Source organism: Diplotaxodon limnothrissa, linkage group LG19 (assembly GCF_057381915.1).
Source record: "Diplotaxodon limnothrissa isolate DT_005_m linkage group LG19, D_limnothrissa_male_GT1.1, whole genome shotgun sequence".
Classification (NCBI taxonomy): domain Eukaryota; kingdom Metazoa; phylum Chordata; class Actinopteri; order Cichliformes; family Cichlidae; genus Diplotaxodon; species Diplotaxodon limnothrissa.
Window position 1 is genome coordinate 9245539 of NC_140614.1, and position 20660 is coordinate 9266198.

Below are 20660 nucleotides of genomic sequence, written 5' to 3' on the forward strand. Positions count from 1 at the left end.
CAGAGGAGGTGACAGCATTTGAGTGGGCACCCTCACCTCTACACATTCACCCCCCGCTCCTCCCCTCCAACACCTCCAACACCCTCTCCCTTCTCTCCACCAACCGGATGCTCTTCAAGTCAAGTAAACAGACCTCACTCTGTGGCGCAGTGTGCCGAGTGCACTTGTGCATGAAGTTCACCGTATTAGAATGATAACATCACTGAATAATGAGTTCAATGCTACACTTCCATTCATAGTTGGATCATTGAACCACCACATGGGTGCCTCTGGTTAAACAGGACATAATATATTTGACTCTATTTGCTTTAAAGGCGGTTGTGTTTTTATCTATATATACAGTAGACTGCTACTTAATAACTTATTAATACTTCTTGAATGATTTATTAACACTTGAATGGGTTACAAAAAAATAAATCAGGTGTGATGTTTACCCTTTCTTTTAGGGATGCTTAAATATCACAGGCTAGACTATAAGTGGGCCTGACACTAACCTTATCTAATGAGTTAGGCAAGCGTATGGGCCATGATGATCATTAAATACAGTAAATGTCACACAGTCACTGATAGGAGTTTTTAGCATAACTAAGGACATCAATAAAACTGCTCAGTTATAAGGAGGGATTTAAGTTAGAAAGAGTGACATGTGATTGGTTTCAGGAACAGCTAATTAAATAAGAGATTCTTACTGGATTCTTACTTTCAAATGATTCACCAAGCAAATGTACAAATGTTCAAACTCTACTGTGTTAAAAGTTGATGTTATGGACTTTGCATGTAGAAACAGCTGATTGGAGAACGCTGCGTTTATGTGAACTAAACAGATCTAAAGTGACAATAATGCAGATGGACTTTCCATGATGTGCCAGCTACACCGCAGAGATTTAGACAATTATTGATATTTTAAAGTTTGAACAGTGTGATGACAATAAAACTAGCCATCTTTTAGGTTGGCAAAATCTTTTACCTAAAGGTGGATTTATTATGCTGTGAGGGACGACAGTGAAGTGGGTATTTGATGGGTATGAGAACAATATGAGCCAAAACTCAGTTGGATCCGCACAAGAGCTTTTGGGCTGTTATGTTAGACAGTGAACTCTGCTACCATCATGAATCACCATGAACCAAGATGGGTTGGTGGATTCACAGAGCCCTGGCGTTCATTTGGATAGTGTCCATGATGTTTCCCATCTCTCAGATGCTGTTTGCCTCCAAGCTGTTGTGATGGGATGTCAGAATGTAAAAACTTTCTTTCTTTGATTTCATGCTGTTTTTCTTAAATACTTCTTAGATAGATAGATAGATAGATAGATAGATAGATAGATAGATAGATAGATAGATAGATAGATAGATAGATAGATAGATAGGGTTCATACATTATAAATGCATTAGTGGAAGAAGAATTTACAATTTTAAAGTTGGCATTTTTGGTCACTATGAGCAACGGTTCACAGATGCCTTAGCCCTGCCTTCACTATGTGATTTGATGTCAAAAGTCACACAATCTTGCTTTTACTTATTTTTATTATTATTGTAATCTTACCTTTACACTAAATAAACTATAACATTAAAATGTGACACTATATATAATTTTAAAGTCCTAAAATTGCGAATTTGGTCCCCACGTTGACCCAAGTTTCCCTCCCCTAAAACTGAACTATATTTATATCACTTGGCAAAATTCGAAAATTTGAGGCATATATTGGTGGATTTACGGTAGCGCAGGCTTATTATGGCACGATTACTCTTGCATGACTACGTTTGTGAGGTTGTGGATGTAAACCATGTCCCGCTGCGCTCACATTTTGGGTTGGCTGCAGCCTGGAGCGACACTGTTAAAGTGACGTGAGTGCTTGACGATACCAAATGGAAGCATTTGGTATCTGCCTGCCCGCTCACCCACTCGCTGATGCGCTCACGACCCCGTCAGAAGCGCTTCAGCACTGCGTTGCCCCGGACAGCTCCTCCGACTGCTCTGCTTCCAGGATTTGCGTCTGCGGGACAGTTTGCTGAATACGTTTTGTTACTTTAACGAAGGCAAACTTTCAAGTCACGGTGGGAGAGATGAATACTGAAAGACCATCAAATGTCTCCTTTTTTGATTTCATTGGAGGAGTCCAACTTCTTCAAGGCGAGAACACCCGGACAGCCATGCCTGTCCTCTTGATCGGTGTCTGCGTGTCCGGAGCGGTTGGGAATTTGCTCGTTTTGCTCATTTTCATCCGTGACTTCAGGAACGGAAAGGGCTCTGAGGTAAAAGCACTTCTCGCTTCTTTAGCTTCTACGGATTTGGTGATCCTGTTATTGTGCGCGCCCGTGCGCGCCATCACCTACTATAAGCAGACCTGGACCTTGGGGAGTTTTGTGTGCAGCACCACAGACTGGTTCCAGCACTCGTGTGTGGTTGCAAAAACTTTAATCCTCGCATTCACCACCAGAGCCAAACACACTTTGATTCCCAGCAACGCCACGGGGGGTCTGCACAACCCGACGTGGATTCACGGAGCCCTGGCGTTCATTTGGATAGTGTCCATGATGTTTCCCATCCCTCAGATGCTGTTTGCCTCCATGCTGCCGTATGGCCGCGACAATATTTGCGTCTCCGAAATGCCAGCGTGCGCGTCTGACTTCATGAGTTTGTTCTACAAAATTTATCCGACTGCAACCTTTGTTGTGCCAGTCATCTACACAGTGGCCTACTACACTAAAACGCTGCACACTGCGGTGAACCACGCACCGAGACCGCAGCACCAGAGCAAAGTTATCCTGGTTTTGTTGTGTCTGAGCGGCGCCCTCGGGCTCATGCTGCTGCCGGAGTGGGGGACATTCACCTGGATCAGACTCGGCTACTCCAGGCCTCCCATGGGTTTAATGATGTTCGCGCAAGTCCTCCTTTACGCATGCAGCTCTTTGTCCCCGGTCATCTTGATGACCATGTACGACGATGTGCGTCAGGGACTGATCAGCATCTGGTTCATCGGGACCTGCAGAAGCAAGAAGCGCGTGCCCCGAAAAAAATGTCCAAAAACGGAGGGGAACGGAGCAGAGGTCGCGGCAAACGCCGTCACCAACGCGATCTCGCCAGGGAACGAGAAGACGTTCCCAGATGTGGAGCACTTTTGGACAGGGCGCAGAAACACACACGTGGAAGAGGACCAGGACCCGGTTCCATGGGAGAGAGAAGAGAAAATGTTGTAATCAGAAGTATCTTTTTTTTCCTTTTAGCAGAATATTTCTGCTTGTTCTGGACTGGTTGCTAGTTTTTTGACCCACAACGCAGACCCTGGCTGAAAGTCTGTAGTGGCCTGTTTGCTATCGTAAGCTTGACTAGATGTAAAATAAACTCAAACAGTATGTTTCGGTGTTACGCATATTTCTGTTCTTTTGATCTGAATATTTATTTTATTTGCCCGCAGTTTTGATACGCTGTCACTTAGGACATGTTTACAGTTTTTCTCAAATGTTAAAACACAAAAGCCAATCCTGTAACCCAAATGACCAGTAGTCTAAACACATTTACTAAATGTAGCCACCATATTCCAGTACCATAAACACATGTCACATGAAGACACAATTCACAAAACACAACCCTCTGTACTCATAAATCTAAACACATTTTTCCTTGCTAAAACACATGTTGCAAAACAACTCTGCTCATATCCTCAAATGAAAGCCCATGTGATGCAAAATGCTTGCCACAGTCACCAATCTTTGAACACAGGGAACACACCTGGCGTCATTCACTACACACAATGACTCAAAATTGAAGACACTTGTTGCTAATGCTGTACCCACATGTAAAAGCAAGTTCAGAGTGCACAGTATGCTGAAGGTTCCAAACAAACACAATGGATGAAGGCAGAGTCAGGGGAAGAGGAATCTGATGCAGAGGAGGGAGAAGAGCTGGCCCTGGAAGAAGAGGAGCAGGCCAATGAGGAAGAGGAGTTCAAATGAGAGGAGGAAGAGGAGCGACCAACGAGGAAGAGGAGAAGGCCAACATGGGAGAGGAGAAGGTCCAGGAGGGAGAGCAAGACAACCTCGCACCATCATTACGGACGAGATGCGAGCAACAGCTCAGCGACATGATGCCGCACAGTGATTGTGGTGTGTGTGTGGTGTGAATACAGTTTTTCTCAAATGCTAAAACACATGTCACAAACGTTACCACCAGGTCCCCCAATGTCCAAACACAACACCCTTCTCTAAAGCTACATAAACACAACCACACCTTCCCACTGCAAAACTCAAACTCCCACACCAAGAGAGCAGCTCGAAGCTGTCAAAACTGTAAACACTATACACAGCATTACACACTACAGCAAAACAATTGAAAACACAATGCTCAATTTGTGAGAAGGTTCTTTGTTTCATAACTGCCAATGCATATTTTAGAAACTATACAGTAACGGATCGTCGTAGATCTCTGCAGAGGATTAGGCATTTAGATTTGTGAGTTTCATATGAGTAGTATAAATCTATAGAAAATCCTGCATGTATGTACACTACTGTAACACAACTCAATGCAAAAACAGAATCTATTGCACACAACAGTAATCTTGAAAACATGAACAGGGTGTGAAGTTTTTTTATTTACGTTATTCACACCACACACACACCACAATCACTGTGCGGCATCATGTCGCTGAGCTGTTGCTCGCATCTCGTCCGTAATGATGGTGCGAGGTTGTCTTGCTCTCCCTCCTGGACCTTCTCCTCTCCCATGTTGGCCTTCTCCTCTTCCTCGTTGGTCGCTCCTCTTCCTCCTCTCATTTGAACTCCTCTTCCTCATTGGCCTGCTCCTCTTCTTCCAGGGCCAGCTCTTCTCCCTCCTCTGCATCAAATTCCTCTTCCCCTGACTCTGCCTTCATCCATTGTGTTTGTTTGGAACCTTCAGCATACTGTGCACTCTGAACTTGCTTTTACATGTGGGTACAGCATTAGCAACAAGTGTCTTCAATTTTGAGTCATTGTGTGTAGTGAATGACGCCAGGTGTGTTCCCTGTGTTCAAAGATTGGTGACTGTGGCAAGCATTTTGCATCACATGGGCTTTCATTTGAGGATATGAGCAGAGTTGTTTTGCAACATGTGTTTTAGCAAGGAAAAATGTGTTTAGATTTATGAGTACAGAGGGTTGTGTTTTGTGAATTGTGTCTTCATGTGACATGTGTTTATGGTACTGGAATATGGTGGCTACATTTAGTAAATGTGTTTAGACTACTGGTCATTTGGGTTACAGGATTGGCTTTTGTGTTTTAACATTTGAGAAAAACTGTATACTACTCATATGAAACTCACAAATCTAAATGCCTAATCCTCTGCAGAGATCTACGACGATCCGTTACTGTATAGCTTCTAAAATATGCATTGGCAGTTATGAAACAAAGAACCTTCTCACAAATTGAGCATTGTGTTTTCAATTGTTTTGCTGTAGTGTGTAATGCTGTGTATAGTGTTTACAGTTTTGACAGCTTCGAGCTGCTCTCTTGGTGTGGGAGTTTGAGTTTTGCAGTGGGAAGGTGTGGTTGTGTTTATGTAGCTTTAGAGAAGGGTGTTGTGTTTGGACATTGGGGGACCTGGTGGTAACGTTTGTGAAATGTGTTTTAGCATTTGAGAAAAACTGTCATATGTAGCAGATATTTGTACAGACATGAAGCCAGTGTAAATACTCAGAACATTCAAATTGTGATTGTGTACATGTGATGCATATCATCGATATTAAAACCTTCTCAAATACGAATCACTCTGTTTCGTTTTTCCCCCTGAAACACCCACCCGACCTTAATCACTGATAAAATACAATTCGACCATCAAATCGCTCCATTTAATTCAAAAGGTTTTGACATGCCATGCTCTGTACAAATAGATCATTCCTCCATATTAAATTCACAACTAATCCAGCTGCATAATTTGGGTCAAGTGAATAATGATATTTCACTGAAAGCAGCATTCACTTTTAGAAAGTAGTAGTGCATAAGCTGGACACTCAATGACCCTTTTTTCATCTTTATGAATCAACAAAGTGATAAAGAAAAAATGCAATAATCCCCCGTTTGAGTGTAAAGTAGCTAAAAATGGCTGATCACATAAATAAATATATGTCAAAATTATACCCAACTCTTTTTTTTTTTTTTTTACATTTATTCTAAAAGGGAAAAAAAATCAAACAAGCACATTTTAAATGAAAGGAAAGCCAACATGAAGCATCGCTGTAAGGTCTTCTGGCACTACATACCAGAACAGGTTCAGTGTACTTTGGTAGTGATACTCCAAGTCTCTGGAACTCTACAGTGGGAACGAAGCACCATTCTTACAAAATATGTTCCCTCATTTTGTGTTTTGATGAGCCTGTTAAAGTTGAACTTTTTGTAAGGTGTGTTTGAAAGTACCACAGCATTTTAGGAAAGGAGCATCATACTAACAGTAAAATATGATGGTGGTAGTGTGATACTCTTTGTTTGTTTTACTGCCTCAGGACCTGATAGACTTGCTGTGGCACATGGAACCATGAATTCTGCATCTACTAAAACATGAAGGAGAATTTGCGCGGCCTCAAGCTAAAGCACACTTGGGTTCTGCAGCAGGACAATGATCCAAAACATACGAGCAAGTCCACCTCTGAATGGCTTAAGAAAAACAAAATGAAGACTTTGGAGTGGCTTAGTCAAAGGCTCCTGACCTGAATCTGATTGAGATGCTGTGGCATGACCTCAATACAGCAGTACTCTCCGATGTGGATGAATTACAACAATTCTGCAAAGATGAGGGTGACAAAATTCCTCCACACAGTTGAAAAAACTTCATTGCCAGTTATCACAAAAGCTTGATTGCAGTTGTTGCAGCTAAGTGTGGACCAACATGTTATTAGGTTTAGGGACAATCACTTTTTCACACAGGGCCATGTATTTTCCCCCTTGATAATAAACATCTACATGTAGAAACTGCATTTTATGTTTACTTGTGTTATTTAAATTTGTTTGATCATTTGAAACATTCTAGTGTGACAAACATACAAAAAAAACCCAGGAAATCAGAAACACTTTTTCACACTGATTTCTACTCCATTTTTGCAGCTCTGATTCTTGGTTATCACAAAGAAACTACCACACATAGTCATTACACTTCTTGAATCCTGCTTTAATAAGTCATTTACAGGTTATGTGTTTACATCTAAAAGGTGACTAAATAAATATTGGTAGGTTGATTATTATCAGATTTTTTTTAACCTCTGAAATACGATTCCTGACATCGGTCACTATGGACCTATTTAATTCTTTTGTTCTAATTTGCAACCTTTTGCATAAGTGGCCTGAAAATATTGTAAAAGTACTGACAAGTGTGACACATGCATAGGATGAATAATTCACCTGCAGCTCCGGGGCCATTGTGCATGTTTTATTTTTTCCCTGTGGCTCAGTGAACTAGCCAATCTGTCACAGGAAAGCATGGATGTCAGCACCCGTGCCTGATACGCTATTCATATGTCCAATTCTATTTGGTTGAAAATTATAGGCTTGAACAGCAAACGTAACAATCTGGGAGTAAACAGCAATGACACAGACAGTGTCATTAGTGTCATTAACAATTATTTTCAACCCAGTTTAAAATACAATTGGGTGCATTATTTGTCATTTTGCCTCTGCACTTCAATCCCATCTTCAATGATTTTATATTATTCAAGATGGGATTGAAGGGCAGACTTTGTGCTTTTATTTAAGGGGTTTAACCACAGTATTGCATTTGGAATTGATACATAGTGCCCCATTTTCAGATGTTAAAAAATAACTGGACAAAGTAACACAGTATCTTGAGATGCTCTGCTAGGTCTTAACTGCAGACACCATCAGTTGCTGCTTGTTTGAACACCTAGAACAGGATAACCTGAGTGGAGTGCCCACTCAAGATGAGACTAAACAAACCAACATCAAACCTTTTTCCTGCCCTCTGATCTAGATATCTTTGCCTCTGCTGAATTATTTTTATATCCCCAGTGGGGGGGAAATTATTCGCTCCACTAAATGTTTTTTTAGCATCATGCTTCAGAGTTGTGATGCTGTGAGAAAGCATGGTTATGCAGGACATCTCAGGAAAAAAATGTTATTGTTTTTGTGCTATTGGCTTGCAACTGATGGCACAGCTGCTATGATGGGCTGATACAGAGGACCAAGCACACTCAGTGATGCAGCAGGTGAACACTGCACAGAGAAGCAATAGTAAGAGGGAGCAGTCTAACACAAAACAGACTATTTTCTTAGTATAACAAGTTGGAATATCCCTTTAAAGCAGGGGTGGGCAATTCCAGGTCTCGAGGGCCGGTGTCCTGCAGGTTTTAGAGCTCACCTTGGGTCAACACACCTGAATCACATGATTAGTTCTTTACCAGGCCTCTGGTGAACTTCAGGACATGTTGAGGAGCTAATTTAGCCATTTAAATCAGCTGTGTTGGTTCAAGGACACATCTAAAACCTGCAGGGACACCGGCTCTCGAGGCCTGGAGTTGCCCACCCCTGCTTTAAAGCCTGAACTATGAAATAATTGAAATACATTTGTTTTAAAGTGTAGTATTTATTGAAACTTCTGACAAATTACAAAAAGTAAAAAATAAGAATTTGTATATAAGAGACTGAATGAGTTTTATAAAAGAAGGATTAATTGACATAATAATAAAGTAATAATAAAGTGTTGCTTGCTACTTTGCTAAATATTCTTAAGGTAATGTAGCTTTAGTGACATTTGAAATGTACATTAATTCCAAAAATACCAAACTAGACCTGATGTGATGTGTTTTGAATGTGCACACTGTTTAGCAGCATCTTGGCAAAATGCATCTAAATGACTGAAGTCTAATTTTCCTTTTGTACAGGATCATGTCCAGAAATTTGTTTACAGAGTTGCTGCCTGGCACCTGTTGTGAAAGTTCCAGTTATGCTGGAAGCACTGCTGTGTGTGGCTTTATAGTATCATCCAGAGGCACACGATGTTTCTGCAGCAACTGTGTCGACATGACTGTCATGAGAGAGCGTTACTTGAGGCCCCGCTCTGATGACCTGTTGGCTAAGATCTGTGGCAGAATTTCACGGTTAGACAGCAACTACAGTCTCAGCTGCAGAGCACCTGTCCATCTGTCTCTGGCAAGTGTCAGTTTCATAATTGTTGTGTCAAGTGTGATCAGGGTGCCTGTCACAAACAGACACATCCGTAAAAATCCTCTTGGTAACAAGATGATGAAATGTTCAACAATGTTATGTGTCTCAAAGAAAATTTGTCATATTTAATTATTTAAAAAACTGTCATTTTATTGTATTTATGCTTTTTGCTTTACTTTTTTTTTTCATTATCTGAGAGCTCAAATGCTCTGCCACCTAAGAAAACACCAGCAAATAAAAAAGAAAAAAACAGTGCAAAAGCACACAAAACACAAGAGAAGTTGAATAAAACACAAAGGATGTAGAAAGTACACAATACAAATTTCCTAATGACTGGTGTTTTGACCTCTCAAGGCGACTGTAGGATAGTCCATGGATAGTACACATATTGTTCTCAAAGCTCCTATACTCTGGTTTCCACAGTGATTCTACATTAACAAGGACTTTTTCACTTTAGTTCTCCTGGTAATGATGGTCAAATCCAGAATAGCAATTCAGCTTTTAGCCTTTCAGTCAACCTCAGTACAATTGCTTGCTCATCTTCCATACCATGAGCTTCTTCTAACTACCAAGGAACCTAGCTTAACATCTTTGTTTCTGATGGAGCATTTCCACTTTGGAAAGACACACAACAAGGTGTAGATTTCCCTTTGCTGTTATGCCCAGGGAATGGCTTCCTGGGTGGAAAGTCTCCATTTGTAACAGGTGACCCTGAGACATCAAGTGCACTGCAACTTTGGAAATGCTAGCAAATAGACAAATGCTTCAACAGCACACAAAACACAGTGGAAGTTTAATAACAATAGAACAGAAAAATAAAAAAACTGCAAAAGCTCAAAAAATGCCTCATAAAACACAATAACATGACGAACCACCAGCAAAGCAACAAGCTAACTGTAAATGGCTAATAGCTAACACAAATCTACAGTTTTATAAGAGTCATTGGATTAAAACACACATTACCTTGCATCTTTTTTTCTCTTAGATGAATCCTTCGCTTCTTTTGAGCGTGCCTCATAGCAATTCTTCGCAGGCTTTGGTTTCTGTCACTACTGCAGTGGCTCCATAGTCAATTGACTTGAACATTTGGCTCCATATTGTAGTGGTTTACACATGCAAAAGGTCCCTGGATAGAGATCAGGAGGAGATATAAATCCCTGTGTGCTTGTATCAGGAAGGTCAAGATAACCTGCTAAATCAAATATGCAGCGCTACCAGCAATGGCAACCCTTTGTGAGTAAAGGAGGATCTGGAAGTAGCTTCTATATACCTGATGTAACATCAAGGTTAACTGGGAAGTTTTACCTTTGAAGTAAAACCCACTCATTCTCAGTTTAGGTGGGTTTAGGAATCAGTTTGAAGCAAATTCTTTACATATGGTGGTTTGTTCCGGGCTAGAATATACTTTGTTTGCATTTCTCCTCTATCCTTATTGTTTGGAGAAAAAATATGTGTACAGCCTTGTATAATGATATGATTGTATTTTTAATTTGTTGTCTGAACACATTTTAATGAGATAAATTCATTAAAGAGTCCACAAGCTGATTTTCACTTTCTGCCTGAGATCAGAAAGCAGATGGATATTCCTGTCTTCCAGCTGTGCAGTGTCCTTCTGAGCTTTGTCCAACTCTGCTTCCACAGCCAAGACACGAGCTCCCAGCCAACACAGAACAGCCACCAATTAACTACCTGCTATGAGCGCCACGACACCATGGCGACCATAGATCTATCATTAAGTTCTGTTTGTCCTGTTTATTTCTTTAAAGGGCAAAGCCTTCCTCCTCTTGTTTCCCACTCATCTGCCGCTTCCTGCTGCAGACTCACAGCATAAGCAGAATGTTAGACATTTTTCTCTGAAAGTGTCCCATTTTTATCCAACAGCTGCTTCTAAATGAGTTCAATCAGAGAAACGCTGCAGACACAATAACATGCCATCATATTTTGTGCATTTAAAAAAAAATAAAAATGGAAGTCTTGGAAATGGCTGTACAGGTCTGCCAACCTTGGATACCAGGCTTTGGTATTTCGTAAATGAAAGCCTTGAGTAAGGTGAAGATACAGATTAAATCCTCCAGTACAGAAAAGGCATGGTTCCAGCCCTCCAGCTGGGAACATAAAGGACACCTCCTGAAGAAGACACTTGTATTGAGCTTCCTCTCTTATCTTTTGAGTATAAACTGAAGATAAAAAGCCCCTCTATAAAAAAATAAGTTGGTTAGAGCAGCTGTTTCTTAGCATTTGCCACTTCTTCTAAAGTGCATTAACCAAAAATTTCCATTTTACTCGTCCTAAATGGTTTCCTCTGGAACTGTTTGGCATAGATGACTAACCACAGGTTTGTCTTGTTTAGGAGCAGGTGGGCAAACAGCTAATGGATATTTTTATTTTCTTTACAAAACCTGGTCAACCACCAGTGGTCACGACAACACTTTTCTTACCTTCTTCATTGAAGATGCATTATGAGTAATCAGCTTTTAAATGGTGAAGTAAACCAAAGGGTGAAACCACGTCTCAAAATGGGGCTAAGTGTTACAGGCCACTGATTTATTTATAGATAGCTTAATTGTTCTTGATGGAAATTAATTCTAGTGTCATAGTAAGTTGTGTGAGGCAAGCAGAGTGAGGACCCAAGGTGCAGGACTCTGAGACAAGACTAACCTTAAAACACAAAGAACTGAAATACAAAGACTGTACTGAGAAGATTGTTGGAAACACTAACCAAGAAAATAAAGCAGAAACTTCCAAACCAACAGGAGACACAGAGGGAGATCACGACAATGGACAATAGGAGACTGAGACATATATACACTGTAGGGTGATAAGAGTGGAAACAGCTGGGGAACACAGAAGGAACAAATTAGGCTTGACAAGAAAGACGAAGCAAAATTGAGCTTAATGCAGACGAGACTGAGACTAACAAAACAGAAGCGACAAACACGAACACTACAACATACACACATAGACACAGATGAGACAGGGACAGACTGGACATGAAAGGGAACTAACTAAATCAGACAAAGAACTAAGAGCTAGAGACATGGATAACTAAACTAAGGCGCACAGGGAAATAATACCAGGTTAAAATGTCAGAAATACATCATAAACCCATACAAACTCAATGCACTGGGTTAATGACCCAGGCACCATGACATCTAGACCATATGACCGACGTCAGATTTAGACTCATCATCAAATACTACATTATGTCTTAAAAAACAGCAAACCATGTGCTTACCTAATACTATCATCTCAGGATCATGCAGAAAGTCTTAGGCAAAGCATCTGTAAACAACGATGCAGCGAACAGCGATGCAGGAATGACATTTTCTTCTCTCATCCCAAAAAGCTGTACAAATATACTGTAAACTCATGTGTTACAGTTCTGTCACCATTAAGGAATTTTAAGAAGTAGGTTAATATTTCTCACAAGAATGAACTGGCAGTGTTTTGAGTTTTGTATCATTATTGAATTTGATTTTGTCACAGTTTATCTTTTCTAGTCTTTTGGTTTCTGTTTCTGTTCCATGGTCGCTGTCTCCCCTGTCAGCTGTATCCCCTAGTCAAGTCTGCCTCTGTTCTGTTTCCTGTTTTACTTTGAAAGTCTGTGTCCTATCAGTAGTAAAAAATTGTAAGTTTTGCTTCCTCTTGGTCTTGTCAGATTACTCTCAGGTGTGCTCTCCTTCTGTCTCATTCCCCCCGTTATCCCTCAGTGTATTTAAGTCCCGTGTTTCTCTTTGTCAGTGTTGCGTCGTCTGTGTTCCACCCTTCATGTAATGTCAGGTTTCAAGACTATGCAGGTCATGTTCATGTTGCTTGTTCTTGTATGTGTTTCATAGTTCTTTCATGTTCTAGCACAGTCTTGTTCATAGTCGTCACAGTTTTTAGTTTCCCCAGTTTAGGTTCCAGTTTAAGTTTCGCCCCTGTCCTTACTGCCTTGCTTTCTTTTCTGTTATTCAGCCATAATAAAAGGCTCGCCCTTGTTTAAAGTTATTTCCGTCTCCTTGCCTGTGTCCACGCCTGGGTCCACACACACCTTCACTCGGTCTCCGCAGACCGTGACACTCCCTCATGGACTGCAGGTCAGCTCTGCTATGTTGTATTAAAGGTTTACATTTTCAGTCAGACAAAGTTTAATGGCCTCTTTGCAAATCAAGCGGGAATGAAGCATTTTGCTATTTTTTGGGTACAATTGTCTTGTGCTTTATTTCATGTGCATACATGCTGAGAACTGTGTGATGTTCCTAATGTGTTTTGTAGTACAGAAGTATCAGAGAAAGACTCGAGCAATAAACACCTGCTTCAAAGAACCGACCTGTATCTGTGCTGTTGTGGAGAGAGCTGTAGAACACATTTAGAATGGATTATAGTGGAGACTGTGAATCACGTCTTCTCATCCAATATCAGTCTCTGTCCTCACAAATGCATTTCTGGAAGAACGGTCAAACATAAACGCTCCTTAGCCTTGTGGAAAGCCTTTCCAAAAGAGCTGAAGCCTTTATAGCTGCAAATGTTTGACCAACATCACATTAAACCCTATGGATTAAAAACGGAGGGTCGGTCAAGTTCATTAGGGTGTAAATCCTTTTGGCTACAAAGTAGTTTCTGGTTATTCAATGAAATGGTGACTATTAGGGGGTATGAGAAGAGATCTAAATGTAGAGGCACAAATTACTCAGCAATCGTCAGGCCAGAGAAATAATCAGACGGAACTTCTGTCACATCTTTTGAGGTCTCTGCTCTTCTCCTGTAGTATCCCCTGAAGCAGTAATTATGGTAGCGGAGGAGTATCATGGACCTGAGCTGTATCAGTTCAAGCTCTTAGACCAAGAGTTGGTACTGCCTGATGCCAGAGCTCCCTCTCTCTCCCCATTTTGCTACCATCCTACCATCTGCCACTGATGCTGAGCCATATGAGCATCTGAAGGGAAAGAAGACAGTCTGGGCTTGCAGCTGTCCAACACAAAAATTTAAACCCTTGTGCCAAAACTAAATAAGACTAAATAGAGAATTGCAAAAGATAAAGAACAAATAAATAAAAATGTGGCACAATAAAAACAGTTTCAAAACTCAAATGCAAGGATGTATATATATGCTTTTTATATTTAAATAATAATTAGAATTTCTTGACAGATTATTACAGCTTAGTAGAGATGGATGTGGATAGTCAGGTGGTCACCAGCACCACCATTAACCCACATCAGTTGCGTCAACAGTCTAACCTTTGAGTGGTTGTGAAAAGAAACCTGCTTTTAGTCATCTGTGTGTTTACCAGTAAAGCAGAGGCCGCCTGTGGCTCCAACACCCCGGCAAATTTGACATTTTAGTCTGCCTGAGTGAAAAGAAAGGTTACAGGTTGAAGAGGAAAAAAATGAGCCTCTAAAGCTCTTCAGTATGCTTGTGCTCTTGCACATAATTTATTCATTGGCAGTAGACCATGTCTCCTAATGTCTGCCCCTGGGTCATTTGGTTTTATATTCACTTTATTTTTAGGGGTTTTCAACATCCTAGGATACTAAACCAAATAACAGACCTTTTTTGTCAGTCAGTCAGTTTTGATAGAGATATGTGCAGCATTATTCCCTCATTTTATGTAAATTCTTTTTTCTCCTGTGTTAATTAAAGGGTGTATGTTTTATAAGATTTTACTAATTAACTACTGCTTAAACCTATGTAAACTACTTAATCTAATGCACTCAAAGTAATCATTATTGTAAAATATGGGACCTTTTCATAGAGTAAATGTTGTTCATGCTTGAGTGTTACAAATGAGATGTAAGTCTGGGCTCTGGCAGGGCGCTCACAGAGTGCTCCCCAAACCACTCTTTTGTTATCTTGACTGTGTGCTTGGGGTTGTTGTCCCGTTGAAGTCCTGGAGCACGTTATCATATAGGATGTCTCTGTACATTGCTGCATTACTTTTCCCCCCAGTATAATGCTGCCCTCACCATGCTTCACTGTAGTGATGCCAGGTTATGAGCACTGGCTGGTTTACTCCAGATGTGACACTTGGCATTCAAGCAAAAAAACGTAAATCTTTGTTTCATCACCCCAGAGAATTTTGTTTCCCGTAGTCTCAGAGGCTTTCAGGTGTCCTTTGCCCACCCGCTTCAGATGTTATCAATCCATACAAAGGGCATTATTAGCAGAAATTCAAAGCGGGTTCCTTTGTCAAACATGTGGCTGGCTGTCGTATGCCTTTTATTGAGGACTGGCCACTATACCAAACAAGCCCGATTGGTGGATTGATTGAAGCCTGATTCTACCCTGATTCCTCAGGTTGCCCAGGCTGCCACGTAAGAGTCCAGGTGGTTGTAAATGTCTTCCATTTGCAGATCATGGAGGCCAACGAGGTCATTATTGGGATCCTCAGTGCAGCAGAAGTTTTCCCCCAGATCTGTTTCTCAGTGCATTCCTGTCTCTGAGGTCTAAAGAGCATTCCTTGGACCTCATGGCTGGGTTTGTGCTCTAACACGCATTGTCAACTATGGTGCCTTATATAGACATGTGAGTGCTTTTGCAAATCATGTCCAATCACTCTAGTCAGTTTAATTTTAATACATTTTTGAGAATTTCAAGTAAACATTTTGCACTTTGTTATTATGGGGTACTGTGTATAGAATGTTTAGGTGAAAAATGAATTTAATACAAAAAGGCTGTGACATGACAAAATATGGAACAAGTACAATGCTGTGAATAGTTACAGGATGCACTGTTCATTACAGTTTTCCTACATGATAAAGAATTGAAATTGTAAGTAATAAATGTGTATGATTACAGAAAAACATGTGATTTCTTACTGGCCAGAAACTTCTTTTCTAATTCACAGAAAGTTTCTTGCTTGCTTTCCTTCTTTTCTTTTTCCTTTTTTTTTTTTGACCTATGTTTTTTTTATCATTTAACCAATTATTTATTACTAAATTCATATGAATATGATTGGACAGGTCTTTTTTAGTAGGAAAAGCTGCAAAACCTATGAAAATACAGTTGAAAGTCCAAAGTCCCCTTATCATATTTTGAACCAGTTGGGCTGGATTGGAGTATTTGCCGAACCAGTTCCGGCCCCCGGGCCTTAGGTTTGACACCCTTGATTTATCTATCAATCTGAAAAAGAGAAGGAGAGAGAGCCTTATCAGCCTTATCAGTGGCTTTACAGAACTTTTTTAAAACGAGGCTAGTGTTGCATCACATCTGGCAGGCAGTTCCAACATCTCTGAGGGTAATAGCAGATTTTCATTTAATCCTAGAATAAAAACACTGCCCAGGACATTTATATTTTAGTAAACAAGCAGCAGGGTGGTAAAGTTCACTGTAATGCTCCCCAGACCCTAAGAAATGAAAAAACAACAACAATTTTTTTCATTACAGCTACGATTTATGGCTCATTATTTGGGCCAACAGGAGTAATTTAGAAAACAGTTTGTAAAGGGACAAAAAAGAAGAACATGAAAATTAGAGTTTATTTGACAGTTTTTACATTTACTTTTATATTCCTTCATGCTTGTTTGATTAAACATTTCAGTTGTGATTGCAGCGCTCCCTACAGTCAGCAGAACTCAACCTAACGATCCAGGTAATGACGATTTTAGTCCGCTGACTCATAGCCAATCATTTCATGCAGGGCTACAGTTTGGCCTTTACAACATTACATTTATCTAATGCTTACAAATCTGCTGATCGCATTATGCTCCTTTTTTTTTCCTATTGTTGATTTGGCTAGGATTTAATGTCCATGTGGCTTTATTAAGGGGGATCAGTTTTTCACCGGGGCATTTTCTGCCCCAACTAACTGCATAACCATTTTTGTTTATGTAACAATTTGCCTTTATGTCTCTCTTTTATAGCAGAGATCCAACTTATGACCCTGGTGATGTAAGTGCATGTCTGAGCTTTTCAGGATGCAGATCAGAAGCACATACGGTTAAGGCATTCATAATCTCTAACCACTTAGTGGATAATCAGGTTGGAGTTCTCAGCAAAAAGCCACGTCTGCCTCCTTCCTGTTTCCTTGTCCCCTCTGAAGGATGCAGCTGTATTTGAACAAAAAAGAAACCGTAGTCATTAACCTGGTTCACAGATTTCTTGGCTCTTTTCCATGTGGGGCTAATCCTGCAGTTGTCTAATTATGGCTCCACAGAGCCACAAGGGTTCACCCCAGGTTCATCATCTCCAAGGCTTAGGAAGTCAGGAATGGTCCTTAAAGGTTAATTCTGTGAAACCTTTAACGTTATGACTTGAATTTTTGTCTTCTTGGGCTTTTTTGTGGGGGGTATATTGCCCCCATTTTTTTTTTTTTTTTTTTTTTTTACATGGAATCATATATTTCATGTAAAATGGACAGAGCCACTGTGATTTCACCCTCTGGTCTCTGATGACACATTTTGAACCTTCATTGTTGACATGCTGGAGCAGTAAGTTGTCATTTGCAGCTTCATTCGCTTTAGCTTCATTTTTCAGTCTCAATGACTGAAGTCTGACATAGCCATTCTTTTCAACATGCCTGTCATGCAAGATGCTGTACTTTGTGTTTGTTTTTTTTTAACAGCCAAGGGGCTGTGACAAGAGTACAGTCCTTCTCTTTTATTTAGATGTACATGTTGCCCCCCCTATTCAACTGTGATGGGCTGGTGATGTTGCCTTGGGCTCATACTGTGGCTTTATTTACCTTTCTGTGTCCTCCTCCTGCTACGGAGGGTTTGTCCAATAAAACAGTAAATTTCTTACAGTAAATACCAGATTTTTCACAATTATAATCCTACATGTTACCAAACAGTTAGGCTTTTAAGGAGGTGATTTTCACTACTTTAGATTATTTGTGAGTCATTAACAGAGGATTAAAAGGATTACAAAGGAATGAAACATCCAATTTGCTTTCATAGATATTTTTCATGCTAAACCATGCTCTCTAGGCCCAAAGTGAGGAGGAGTATTGTCTAATTATAATAATAACCTGTCTCAATTTCATACAACACATCTGGATTTCTTCATGCTCCAGCTGATTGAACACAACTGTGTTTCAGCCTCTCTTTGTCTCTCCTGGGATTGCCTGGCTGTGACCTGTTTTTTCATTCACAGTCCAGTAGTTCAAAACGAACACTTTAAATAGCGATGAACAGACAAAGAACGCCACCACATTTGCAGAAACATCTAAAAGGAATGTACTGAAAGACATCACAGGCTGGCTCCACCCACTGATGCTACACAAATCATACAGTGATTAGTACAAAGTAAGAATCTCATCTTCTGGAGTCAAATGTGAGGCCATGCAACAGGACAGTGATCCCACGAACATCTGCAAATGTTTCTGCAAAAGAAAAATAATAATTGCTTTCTCAGCTGGACTTTCCAAAACTGTAATTTTATATTTTCTGCTTGGAATGAATGATCTGTACATTTGACTTGGATTTGACTTATTGAATATTTCCACCCATAACCCTGGGTTATATATAGTGTAAATGAGGAGGAAGAAACAACAGAAGGAAATCCATTTTCTAATGATAATGTGAAATGTGTCATTGCAGCTTCAAGGTTCTTTATACACACATTTCTCATTCTTCTGATTGTAACAAGCAGATATTTTCAGTCTTTTTCTTGTCTCGTGTTCACAGTTTATTTCGACTGCCCCCGAGTGGATACAAAAACAACAACAAAAAACTGTTATTCCAGGTTTTAAAATAAATGTGTGACCTCCGACCCCATGCTGAGAGAAATTACATTTGTGACTCCAGACTTGACAAAGTTCCCCTGAGAGTAGTGGAAGACAATAGAATAGTGTTTCACTGGCAGAGTAATGATTCCCCCTGTGGAGAGAAAACTAATCGTAATGTGTGAAATTAGAAAGCTGGAGTTCCTGTAGTTGCAGTTTAATAAGGAAAACTGAAAAAAAGTTAATATATATTTGCAGGAAATGAATGTGCCAAGACAACGAAACGTTTTTTTTCCTCACGTACTTTGAGAGATATCAACTCAAAGCTGCGAGCACAGTTACAATGAAGCATCATCTGTGGAATGTACTTTCACTTACTGCAGTTTTAAAACATTTATACTATAAAACCTTTGTTGTAGTGCAGTAAGTGTCTTATAAACTAGTTAATGTTACAAATGTTCAAATTCCTCCGGTAATTTGTATCACTTTTAATGTTTTTAACACAGAGAAACATGTTCATGACACGATACTGTCACGCTAAGGGCGACCTTATCTTTATACACATCCCTCGGGACCTTAAATAAGCAGTAAGCCTCTGAGAGTGAGCAACTAGCTCCACCTTCTGGTTTAAAATAAGCATATGCCAAGATTTAAGTTTGACTTGCTTTGATTTTGCTTCTTCTGTGCTAAAACTGTTTTATTTTTTATGACTCTAACAAACCTGTTTGCTGCTTTCACTTTCTTATTATCCTTTGACAAACTTAAGTTTGGTGTGAAAATAGTGTGAGAACTACAGTTTATTTAGCTGAGATATAACTATAAAAGTGCAGGTATAGGTGCAACAATGGACTTCAAACTCACTCAAGAAAATGGATTATTGCAACTGCAGCTCTTTCAGCAGTTCATTGCCCTGCATGTAGCAAAACAAGTGAAAGCTTTCTCTCCGCTTTAGCTTTAGCCTCTAGAAAAATAGGACAAAAGCAGAGTTTGTGCAATTCTAACGAGCTTGAGTGTTTAGAAATGTTTCTCCGGGCTTCTTAAAGGGCATTCAAAGCTCTTCATTGGATTTTGGCTGCTTTTGTTCTGTTCTCTATCAAGAGGATCCTACACTGCTTCAGTAATGCTGAGGTTCATGCTCTTGTGTTTTTATTGTATCGTATGCTTTTATTAAATTGTTGCCAGTTGGATGTTTTCAAGATAGTATTGTATGTGGATCCAAATCCAGTGGTAATTAAATGCCATTAATTTTGGCAAGATCCCCAACACCACTGACTAAAATACCGCCCCAAACTATAACAGAGTCGCCAGCATGTTTTACATGGTATAACGCTGACTGTTGTACCACTCTCCAACCTCCTGCATACACACTGACAATGATTTGAATTTTAAAAAATCCAATATTGATTCATTCCATAAATCTGTTGCCACTGAATTTCAGTCCAGTTCTTGTGTAATTTGTAATAACTCTGCCTCTCCCTGTTTTCTTACCTTAAAATGGCTTTTTGAAGGCCACCCTTCCACTGAGACCATTTCTGATATGTACAGTGGCTTGCAAAAGTATTCGGCCCCCTTGAGCTTTTCCACATTTTGTCACATTACAGCCACAAACATGAATCAATGTTATTGGAATTCCACGTGAAAGACCAACACAAAGTGGTGCACACGTGAGAAGTGGAACGAAAATCATACATGATCCCAAACTTTTTTTTTACAAATAAATAACTGCAAAGTGGAGTGTGCGTAATTATTCAGCCCCCTTAGTCAATACTTTGTAGAACCACCTTTTGCTGCAGTTACAGCTGCCAGTCTTTTAGTGTATGTCTCTACCAGCTTTGCACATCTACAGACTGAAATCTTTGCCCATTCTTCTTTG

The 20660-nt window shown here is 40.0% G+C and overlaps 1 protein-coding gene across 1 annotated transcript; it reads left to right on the forward strand.

Moving 5' to 3' along the window:
* The first annotated feature begins 2043 nt into the window (after positions 1-2043).
* LOC146611670 (G protein-coupled receptor 151) lies at positions 2044-3198 on the forward strand. Its single transcript, XM_085379229.1, has one exon. It carries the CDS (start codon positions 2065-2067, stop codon positions 3196-3198), a length of 1134 nt encoding a protein of 377 aa, XP_085235355.1. The 5' UTR covers positions 2044-2064.
* Positions 3199-20660: the final 17462 nt, after the last annotated feature.

Excerpts from the sequence above, each read along its gene's own strand:
- LOC146611670 (XM_085379229.1), top strand. The coding sequence starts at position 2,065 with ATGAATACTGAAAGACCATCAAATGTCTCCTTTTTTGATTTCATTGGA.